The sequence below is a fragment of the Primulina tabacum genome, chromosome 11, assembly GCF_025594145.1.
Source record: "Primulina tabacum isolate GXHZ01 chromosome 11, ASM2559414v2, whole genome shotgun sequence".
In the NCBI taxonomy this organism is placed as follows: Eukaryota; Viridiplantae; Streptophyta; class Magnoliopsida; order Lamiales; family Gesneriaceae; genus Primulina; species Primulina tabacum.
In genome coordinates, this window is record NC_134560.1 from 37,442,250 (window position 1) to 37,454,572 (window position 12,323).

General features: G+C 32.0%; 1 protein-coding gene across 1 annotated transcript; it reads left to right on the forward strand.

The window, feature by feature from the left end:
* Window positions 1-6,186: 6,186 nt before the first annotated feature.
* LOC142519321 (protein JINGUBANG-like) lies at window positions 6,187-8,091 on the forward strand. The gene has a single exon (XM_075622300.1). It carries the CDS (start codon window positions 6,311-6,313, stop codon window positions 7,685-7,687), a length of 1,377 nt encoding a protein of 458 aa, XP_075478415.1. The 5' UTR covers window positions 6,187-6,310; the 3' UTR covers window positions 7,688-8,091.
* The last annotated feature ends 4,232 nt before the right edge of the window (window positions 8,092-12,323 follow it).

Consider the following 12,323-nt stretch of genomic DNA (forward strand, 5'->3'; position numbering starts at 1 on the left):
AACTATAATTATTAATATCTTTTGAAAAAAAAACCCAACAAATGTAAAAAGGCTTGTTTGCATTTATTCATTTTATTGAAAATGAATTCTGATAAATTACCGATAACATATTATATGAAATTTATGTGTTTGTCACAAGTTATTTGATATAATCAAGGATGAAACAATTGTTAATTTTAAAATTTTACACTTTCGAATTTCAAAAAAGATCACACTCATCGTCTTGAAATGAATTTTCGAGCTGCTGATCATGCTATTCAAATAATAATTCTTTTACTATAGTGTCCAGTTAGAACATCTCTTTGTTTTTTTTAATTACATGAAAACCTGTTACTTCAATCATTCGGTTGCGTACTCGATAAATTATCGAGTTAATGTAGTAGCCTCGACCCCACGTTAGTCATGAAAACCGAACTCAGGCAAGCCTTGTAGAACAAGTTCGTCCGAGAAAATTTTGGTACAAAATCGAATATATGATTAATGATCAAATATTCATCTATTCTTTCCACGGAACAACCATGTGGACATTAGTTAGAAAATCTCAGAATAATTAACTAGCTAGTGTCATGGTATACTTTTTTTTTAATGAGTAGGTCTCTTGTGAGACGGTCTTACGAATATTTATCTGTGAGACGGGTCAACACTATCGATATTAACATAAAAAATAATTCTTTTTCATGGATGAACCAAATAAGAGACCTGTCTCACAAAATACGACCCGTGAAACCGTCTCACACGAGTTTTTACCTTTTTTATATATAAAACACGATCTCGTTTTCAACCTGTTCTGTTTAATTTATACTGGGATATTTCCAAATTATATTGCATATTAATATAGGGATACAAATAATCAAGCTTATAATTAATTTATATAATAACAGTAAATTAATACGAAAAAGTGAATATGTAACAATAAATTAATTGATGACAATAAATTAATATGTAACAATGAATATGTAACAACTAATTAATATGATAATTTATTTCATATATATATATATATATGTATGTATATATTTTATTTATTTGTTTATTTATTTATAAATAGCCACATTTTACCTACTTTTTGGGACACGTAGAAAGCCAATGCGCACAATCAGGTAATTCTACTTAGTCAATGATAATTAAATGCTGCCCAATAAGACGACAAAATCTCACTAAAATTGCCGATACCTGACAAACTTGGCCTCATTTTCAGAATACAAAATCCAAATATTAATATAATATAATATAAAAAATACATAACATAATGACAATATGACAATATAATATAATATAAAAAATACATAACATAATGACAATATGACCTTTGAATGTTATTAATAAAGTACGGGACGAGTTTTTCGATAGAATTATATAATCCATTCTGCGGTCCGAATTCTAGTCGATGGACCCTTTGAAAGTCAATAGATAATTTTTTAAATTTTTTATGTAAAAAGTATGGTATTACATGATAGATAAAGAACGACAAATCGACATATCTCATGAATATAAACTTATGAAAGATCAAATCAGATACCTACTTATACATGTAGGTATGATCGATCATGCAGTAATGATAAGATGACTGCAAATTTTTTAAATTATTATTGTATATTTGTTGTTTATAATATACTAATAATTTTCTATGTAAGAATCATTCATTCATTTATATACAACACAAGTCTTCGAAACATCAAAGTACAAATGATAGTGTGTTATACATGCTTAGCTTTTAATTTTTTTAATCATCCGTGTTATATATTTTTCATTCATCTCACCGACAAATCGAACGGTACTTTATTATAGGGCAAAAGCTTGTGTGAGACTATCCCACGAGTCGTATTTTGTGAGACAGATATCTTATTTGGGTCAATCATGAAAAATTATTGCTTTTTATGCTAAGAGTATTATTTTTTATTGTGAATATCGGTATGATTGACCCGTCTCACAGATAAAGATTTGTGAGACCGTCTCACAAGATACCTATTCATATTATAGATATCTTGGAATTGTAGTGTTCGTTGTTATAAGTGTTAGACTTCACAAATATATTGAAGTGTCCATCGCTGATACTAGCGTTTTGCTTTAATTTTGTAAAACTGTATCATATATCTAATTTCTAAAAATTAATTTTTAAAAAACCCAATTATTTAGGTAATAGATGTAATTTTCAAAATTTGCATTAGCTTAGTGACTTGCATATACGGAACCACGCTTACCATGGGACCATGTTGGGCGGGGCAATTCCCCGCGGCTTAGCCTAATTTTGGCTGTGGTATTCTTATGAAATGATTGAGTCCTGATTATATAATTTTTAGGAAAAAGAAAATGAAAAGGTTTTGGTAGATTGTGTCTTTTTAAATTCATTATAATTATGCTTTTATGTGGAATGACCTAATATAAAATAATTCAAATAATCAAATAAATTTGAAATTCACGGCTTCAAATCTCTCGATATAGACATACCATTTTTCTTTTTGTGTACTTCCGAAACCAAATCAATAGACAATGATTGGGATTTTTAATAATTATACATATTAGTAAATGTTAAAATTTTAGTGCAAGTTTCATGTAGTTCAGCAGATAGAGTCTCTGTTTCTTAGGCATTAAGTTATATGTTTAATTCTTAAAAGGGTCTTTTTTTTATTTTCTTTTATATATATATATTTTTAATTTATATGTCAAAATTGTAGTATAGACCCTCACTATTTCTTATAATTATATTTTGATCCTCATTTAAATATAAACCAAATGAATTATAAAAAGTATTATACAAGCAAGCAACACGTGCATCAGTGTGCTAATGTATATATATACACACAAAAATATATTTATTTATTTATTCATGCTTCAAATGAAATAAATTTTATTTATTTACTCAATTAATTATTAATTAATTAATAATTCTAGACTCTTCTAGAATGTTACATGAGAATTTTGCACTAGGCATTCACTATTTACATGTGACCGTCAATGGTTTCAGGCTTTCAGGGATACAGCTAGCCGTGAGTTTACAACTTCACGTGATTCAAAACAACATTTTTTCTTATTTGGGCTTACTATAACTCCATTCTTTTCATCAACCTTTTGATCAAGAAAGTCAGAACTCAAGTCTGATTACACCCATCAGATTATGATAAGAGCATCTACTAGCATTGTCTCATGATTCCTTAGGTATCAGTGATAGTACCTGTAAGAATCTTAAGTTATTGTTAGCGTACAATACGGCCCCTTTAACTCATATATCACGATTGAATATGTAACCACTGGTATGTCGAGATTTGCAAATAAATTCGATAACGATTTGTTGTATATTTGAGTAATAATAGTGACATGATATGTACAACTGAGGAAACATTTTTCCAAAATGCATGTTTTACTCTGACCAGATATTCTTTATACTGAAAAATCATCAGATCACATAAGGTATCTTCACCCGTGGGTGAGCGATGAATCTCAACTACAATGCATTGAGTCATACGTATTTCTAAAATACACCAAACCACACCACCTGATGACCTCAGTGAAGTTGATTAACGTACCAAATTGCATGCTAGTACGTAGAGCTTCCACGTTATCTCGGGTCAAAAGACTAATGATGTACAACCATAACCGCGAACTTTTCTACTCAATAAATGATAATCACTTCGAAAGTCTAGGAGAATGTTGTTAAGTGCAACATCAAATGATCACTCATCTGCATGAATGCGCATCTCCATGTTCTTACCAATCAAACACGACGTTTACATTATAGTTGTAGTCTCAAGCTCGATCGATCTTTATCCTTATTTTAAGCGGTTGAATCAACTGAAAACCAATTTATAATAACAATATGCTTCTTGATGAGTTTCACGATCTTATGATGAGAGACAAACTCATGATAACTATTATATATTCAATGACTTTATCTATGCTACTCGCATGAGTATACATATAAATTAAATGTCATAATTTGATATAATCGTAAAATATTAAATAAATAATGTTTTTATATAAAAATTAATAAAGCTAAAGTCATAAAATATTTTTTTTCACGTATAATGCAATATTATTTCTAGAAGAGATTTAAATAAAAAAAATTAATATTTCATTTTCCGCGACATTGTCATGACGTGTCGATCAGGAAACAAAAGTCAAAGGTTGAGTGGTCAATTACCATTCAGATCCCAACATTTGAATAATTTTATATGGTCTAATACACGCCACATGACAAAAGGCACGCGCAGCTTTTAATCAATAATTGTATATAACCGCTGTGTGTGTGTATATATTGTATTTAAACTAATTAAATTAGAATGCTGATTTTGAGGGGAGAAAAAAATGTAATACTATGTTATTGTGTTAAATATGTATGAGTGATAATAGTATTGAGATGAACGACTTTTTTGGAAGTTTCCGTGCGATAAGTAGTCGACGCTATGCCACTTGATTTGGTTGATTAGGTGAGTTGTAAAAAGTGACACTGCATCTTCGCCCTCCCAATTCGAAGTTTTTTTCTGGAAGTTTAGCGAGTAATGTTGTCTTCTGTTAGAAACATGACCGATGGTGAGAAATAATAAAACTGATCTCTAAGGGAAATCAACAGATAAACACACACTTCTCTTGACTCATGAGTCTAGTTAACAATCTGACGTATTAGCACCCAATAGATCACTCTACGTTTCGATAAGTATAAAGAAATAAAATTGTGTTTTGACTAATATTTATAATTTCAGTTCTAGTGATGAACGTTTGATCATAACATATGTGCATGATATAAAAAAATCATATTATTAAAATTATAAAGATTAACATATATATTTCTTCGAAAATTAAGCCTATGCTGATATTGTGTAAAGATGCAAGCTAGTCGTGTGATAAATGGCTTTGGTAGAATTGAGATTTTTTTTAAAAAAAATTGAATTGATTTTCTATTGTGTGTATTACGGTAGAACTTACATAATATTGGACATTATTGAAATGTCCAGGTTCCACAATGTAATATCGATTTTTACGGTAAAAAAATGACAAAATCTACAAATATGGAAACTCAAATTACGATTTCCATTTTGTTAATGTTGTCTCAATTTACGATATTTGCTAATCTACGAATTTGAACTCTTTATTTTTTCCTTTCGATTTTATTTATTATTATTATTATTTTTACTGAAGTGTTAAAGTTGTGCCAAAAAATGACGAAGCTTTACCTTAAATTGTTAACATGGAGTCGGACATAACTGACGTATTCAATGTCATGTCAGAATTTCGTTGAAAAATGACTAAGTTTGAAAAAAAATAATACAAATTAAAATACTAAGACCGTGAAATGACCAACAAAATATACTTAACTTGCATTTATTAATTGTATACATCATTTATCATTAGATGGAACTTGCAAGATTACTTTAAAAAATATAAACAAATAAAAATGTTAGAAAAAATTAATAGATCAATCAACAATAGACAAAAATATGTGTGAGACGATCTCATGCACGTGTCGTATTTGGTGAGACGGATCTCTTATTTATGTCATCTATTAAAAAATATTATTTTTTATGCTAAGATTATCACTTTTTATTGTGAATATTGATAAGGATTGACCCGTCTCACAGATAAAGATTCGTGATACCGTCTCACAAGAGACATACTCCGATCAATATTCTCAATATTCATGACATTGCTTCAACTAAACAACAAACTTATGTGAACAAATCATTCAGATCATACCAAAAGCTGCAGTCAATCTACACAATTACACGAAAATCCTTCCATATTTTTCACATTACAAAACACCCCTCCGTACGACGAAAAAGTCGCATGGAATGTGAAAACTATTTGCAACCAACATTATATGAAATCGGAGAAGAGAGAAATCATAGGAAATAATTTCAATTTTAATCACGTATTTTTTTCGATTTTTTCTCGTAATTTTAGGCCCATGAGTTCAGACGTGATAAACATCAATTAATTTTCACCTGAATATCACATCAACGGTCACGTAAAAAAAATATTATTAAATTATAAAAAAAAATCAAATTAAAATAAAAATAATAATTTCTTATTTGAGAATAGAAAATTCCTTCCATGGTTTTCGTTTTTCACATGAACCCATTGAATACCCGTAGGCTTTACGTAATAATCAACACGTGTCCCTCTACCCTATCCTTATTTTCACCAACATTAGCCTCCACCTCTCATTATATATACTCCTAATCTATTTCCACCTTAAACAATTCAATCAAAATTTCATATTCAAACCAATATTGTTGATTTCTCTTAGCTTCATCAAAAAACCAAAGATTATTGTAAACTGTCACGCCATTGTATATAATTTTCAATATTATGTGATATGGCTATCAATGATATCAATGGAGCTGAGACCTCTGCTGGTCAGAAAAGCGATATCCGGCGAGGAAAGCTCGGAGCCATCATGTCTTCCGATCCATTTTTCGCTCAAGATAATGAGTTCAATATTCATTCGTCACGCCGGAGTAGTAACGTCTCCTCTTCAAGCCCGCCTTCCGACTCAACCATGTATTTTTCCGAGCGAAATAGCGTTGATTCGTCTCCGTGGAGCCAACCTTCGCCTTATGTGAAATCTCCATGGATCCAGTACAAGTTTTCTGGAGACGAAGAGAAAAATGAGGTGGATGCTCAAAAGTTGGGCTCGTATGTACTTGTAGGAAGCCTTTCCCGTGAAGAGGGTCATATTTATTCCCTGGCAGCTTCGGGGGATTTGCTGTACACGGGATCAGAAAGCAAGAATGTGAGGGTATGGAAAGATTGTCAAGATTTTTCCGGGTTTAAATCCAGCAGTGGTTTGGTGAAAGCCATTGTTGTATATGGAGATAGGATTTATACAGGGCATCAAGATGGGAAAATCAGGGTTTGGAGATCTTCTGGGGATAAAAGAAGCACGCATAAGCGGGTTGGGAATTTGCCGACGACCCGAGATTTGCTGAGGAAATCGATAAATCCGAGAAACTATGTTGAAGTGAGGAGGAATCGTACGGTTCCATGGATAAAACATTACGACGCGGTTTCTTGCATGAGCGTCGATACCGATCAGGGGCTGTTGTATTCAGGTTCGTGGGATAGAACTTTCAAGGTGTGGAGAATCTCGGATTCTAAGTGCTTGGAATCTGTATGCGCGCATGATGATGCTGTCAATTCGGTGGAGGTTGGGTTTTGTGGCTTGTTCTTTACCGGTTCCGCCGACGGTACGGTGAAGGCATGGAGGAGGGAGCTGGTGGGAAAGTACACGAAGCATGTCCTGGTGGAGACGTTGCTGAATGAAGACCATGCGGTGACGTCGCTGGCGGTGAACCGTGCCGCCGGGGCTCTGTACGCCGGGTCTTCCGATGGTCTGGTGAGATTTTGGGAGCGGGGGAAGCACTTCATGTCGTTCAGCGGCGTTTTGAGGGGACACAAGATGGCGGTTCTGTGTCTTGCTGCGATGGGGAATTTGGTACTGAGTGGATCGGCGGATAGCACCATATGCGTGTGGCGGAGGGATGTTGGTGGAGTTCACACATGCATGGCAGTTTTGACGGGGCATGGCGGGCCTGTGAAGTGCCTGGCCGTGAAGAATGACACGGCGGAGACCGCTGAAGATGATGAGGGTAAGTCGTGGGTTGTGTACAGTGGGAGCTTAGACAAGAGTGTGAAAGTTTGGAGAGTTACCGAACATGCCTCAGTTAGCTTGACGGAAAGGCAAGAAGAATAAGGGAAGCGAGTCTAACCAACGCGCCACCTTCAAAGGCGGTGCTGGAGGTATATTTTGAGTGGAAGGCAAGGCATGGAAGATGGGCGGCGGCGGAGGTTTGAGCACGCGGGTTCACAACTAATACGAATTTGGGAGTCAATGACCGTCCAATCGAGAGTTTCGAAATATTTGAATGGTACTTGAAAATCTAAAGATTCAAATAAAAATTAGGAAGCCATTTGTTGTTAAAAAAAGTCAATATTTTTAGAGCATGTTAAATTAATTTGTAATTATAAATTTTGAAAATTTAGGAGAAGAATTATATAATATAATTACTTACAATCGTTATTTCATGTGAATATTTCAACAAGCATAGAAGTGGGTTGGCTTGATTGGTCGGTGGTGTCGAATTTGTAATTTTATTATTTCTATTGATATATGTAATTAATGTTGCCAAAATTTCCACCACAATTTATAACTTATGAATGAGATTTATTTGAGAGAATGTTTGACTTGGTGGCACATGTTAACATTTGACCAATGACTATTACAAACGTGTGTAAGTTTCCTCGTCCTAAAAAAAATCATAATGATTTATAGTTCTTATTTTTTTAAAACTTGAGACAAATGTTGGATAAGAGAATATCGTGTAATTAGACAATGTCTTTTTCTTTTCTACATTACTTGTTAGCAACGGTGGAATCAGAAATATAATCTTACCAAGACTAGAATTTTAAATTCTAATTTTTTTAATATTTTAAATTGATCTACCCGAACTATATCATATTAATCCAAAATTATACAAAATTTATATTAAAGTTTTTTTAAAAAAAAATTAGACCAACCCAAGCTAAACCCGGGGTGGCAATCACTGTGGCTCCACCACTGCTTATTAATTAGTATAAAATTTTACACCTTTTACATATGATAGTAGAATAAAATATCAAATTATTATTATAGTATTACCTTTTTTTATCTTTACACGTGTATTTATATTTATTTAATTTAAAAATATTTATCATTTCAATAATATTAAATTTATTTATTTTTTTCAAAATATAAATATTGTATCATAAATTAAACATCTTTCTCCTTCTCATTCTCCTGCTCAGAGATAGCTTCTTAAGATAAAAACCGGTGTGAGACGGTCTCACGAGTCGTATTTTGTGATACATATATCTTATTTGGATCATACATGAAAAAATATTACTTTTTATATTAAGAGTATTACTTTTTAAATTATGGGCCCTTTGGGTTTGGGCTCTTCGATAGGACGACCGTTGAGTTTCACCTTTCTGGCCCATTACTTTGGTAGCAATTTCTTCTGTTTGATTGTTGTGGCCCACGCATACATATTCCTATCTCACATTATGCACGTTTTTTTTTTTTGTTTTAAAAAAATTCAAGTGATTTTTAGATTTTTAAAAAAAATAGAGATCAAAATTAAAATTAAGAATTTTGAGATGATTTTTTTATCATTCATTTTGATGATTAACTAAATTGGATTATTATTTTCTAAGTAGCTGTCTGGTCCATGTATATTATGGTAGTTTTTACAAATAATTAAAAACATGAATATAGATAATTTTTTTAAAAAAAATTGTGTAAAAAAAAAATGAATATAAATAATTTCTTTTGAATCATAATAATATTTTTTAAGAATTTACAAACACCAATTACATACGCGGGATATGTAACAAAATAGGACATCAAATGCAACAATCGTTAATTCGATAGTATATAAATAAAATATGTGAAATATATCAGAATCTTTAGTTTTCAAGTTCAAAATTTCAAGTCAGATATTTGGACTATTGACTTGCTATCTGACTTGAAATGGGCAGGTCAAGTCCAAAAAATATATAATATATTTGAATATAAAACATCATCGTATAATTAACCAGGCAACTCCAAAATATATTAACTTGTCAATCACGCGATAACTTGTTCCACGGAAAACAATTAAAAAAATCATTCTTTTTCTTCAACAAATAATAATATTATAAAAATACAAATAATTGTGGGATTGTCTTGTAAATCAATTTTATTAGAGAAATCTTCGACATAGTCCAATTAATGAAAATTATTACTTTTTATCCAAAAAATATTATTTTTCATGATAGTTATGGATCGAATTAGCCAGTATCACAGATATAGAAATGTGAGAATATCTTAAAAAAACCAACTTTTATAAAAATTAAATAGCAGAACAATGTTTTTTTTCAAAAAATAACATTTCATTAATCATATAACAAAGTTCTTTAAAAGGGTTGAGAAAAAGTTGACAACAATCTTTAAAAACAAAAGACTCCCCGTTCGATAAGCCATAGGAATCAAGAACATGGACGGCTTAATTAGTTGACCTTTGACAACAATTAATGGATCGAAACTGATGATGTTAAAATTTTGCCTTGAGTTTGATTTGGTGAGCGGATATTCAAATTTTCCAAGCTTTTTGGGGTAGGTAGGTATTGAGGGGTCTACACAGACAAAAATATAGGGTGAGGGGACGCCAGAGATGTTTCCTGCGTGACCCCTCCGATACTTAAATCAGTGCTCTGATTATGAATGCAAAGATCAAAGTGGCACATATTAGCGCTGAGTAAGTGAGAGAGAGTGAATAGTGTAAAACCATGACCAATATATGATATTTATAAACCAGGAGATGCCAGTTATCTTGTTCGAGTAACAATCTTGTTAGGGTAGAATCTGTCTGAGATAGGAAACATCAGATAGTAGGACTCCTTAACCATGGCGGCTAGGACCCTTAATGGCGGCTAGGACCCTAGCCTTATCTCTAGGAGATTCGATAAAGTCCCATATTTATTGGGGTTTTTATCTACTGGCAAAGATATCTTCATATTACTTAACTATCATTGCACTCAGATTTCTCAGCCACACTAATATGCTTGTACTCCTACGGACTCGGCCTTGCAAGAATTTTCACAGGCTTGGCCTCTTTGATATGTTCTTGAGCTCGGATTTTTTTGAAAGGGACTATGGGTCGGACTTTTCAGACCCTGGTTAATAATGAGATCCGATCTTAACGGGTGAGACCAATTTCAGATATGAGCTTGGATCCGCCCAAATGTGACACTTTTAAGGGCATCAATAAGCCATATGAAACAAGAACATTAATGACTGCTTCATTAGTTGATCTTCGATAAAAATTAATGGATCTGACAGTCAAAAATTCTGCCATATGAGCTGTGAGGACCGATTCCATGTTAATCGCTTGAGCCATTTGACTCACTCCTCCGATCATTTCGAACGATAACCCCAACTCCGATCCGAAGGACCGGAGATCACAATAAACCGCTGTATCAACATTAATCTTGACCAATTCTATCGGTGGCACACATTAAGAAATGGACAGAGTCAGAGATGGGACGTTCTTTGTACCTGTTTCTGGTCAGTGGTCAGGAAGCAAAAAATTGTCCCCGCAAACTACCGGTGTGAGAGACCGATAAGATGGTTGCACAATATTTTTAAAATACGGGTAAGACACAAAGATGCATCAATTTGTATGAAAAACAATAAAATTTAATTTCTAAAAATCACGACTATGGATACAAAACTTGACTGCCAAAACAGAGAAAACTATTGAAAATTGAAGAATAAAATCTTGACTTATTTATATTTTTAATAAGCCGTATGAATTCACAAGACACAAAAATATAATAAAGAAAGATACTGAAATATGAACAAGAACAACTTGAACTTATGTAATCTGTAATGAAAAACGTGAAAAAAATACCTGAACCATGACTAAGATTTCTGCAGGGACTAGCAAGAATTTGTGTGAGATATGTGTTGTCTGCGTTCAACCGATGAATTTTTTTCACTTCAAAAATTATGAGGGGTTCGCCATTCTTCCATGATTCACGATCTTCCTACGATCTATCCCATACTGACTAGTTCAAAATAATTTGAATTTCTGATTAGCTCTTTATCTGTTTCTCGCTTATTTTTTCTTGAGCTGGAGTTCAATTGATTGAGCCTAATATAATTTGTGGTGCAAACAAAAGCTCGTCCTTCATACTATCTATTTTAATTTATGGTATTATACTTTTAATATTGTATTAGGAAACATGCTATCTAGTAAGAAATAGCAGTCTTCTAAAAAGAACGAAAAATGCCAAGCGTGACGACATATATTCAATTTGGAAAAAAAAGGGAAAAAAGGTCAAATTCAGGTTGATCACAATAATCACAAAAAATAAAAATAAAATTTAAGCACGATTAAAAGTGAACTTTTTTAAATAAAATTAAGTTGCCCTTAAGTTATTTTTAAAAAAATTAGATTTAAGTTAACTTTTACTATTTTTTATTATTAAATTGAACTTTTAAATTTTAAAGATCAAAATATTTGATAATATATAATTTTTAAACAAAAATACCCTAAATACATGGAAATGTTCTTTTATGGTTATTCTTGGTTGTAAAAAAGTTCTAAAATTTATATATTTATTAAATTTTGTATATTTGTATGTTTTTTTAATCTGTCAATTGACTTGGTATAATTAAAATTATTGTAAGAATTAAAAGTTTTCATGCTTAATCTCTTTCTAAATTTGACCTTGATATTTTGTTAGGGATCACACTTTTTGAAAAGCTAGAGAAATATTAATGTCCGTGCTGAATTAAAAGCTAGAGG

Excerpts from the sequence above, each read along its gene's own strand:
- LOC142519321 (XM_075622300.1), top strand. The coding sequence starts at position 6,311 with ATGGCTATCAATGATATCAATGGAGCTGAGACCTCTGCTGGTCAGAAA.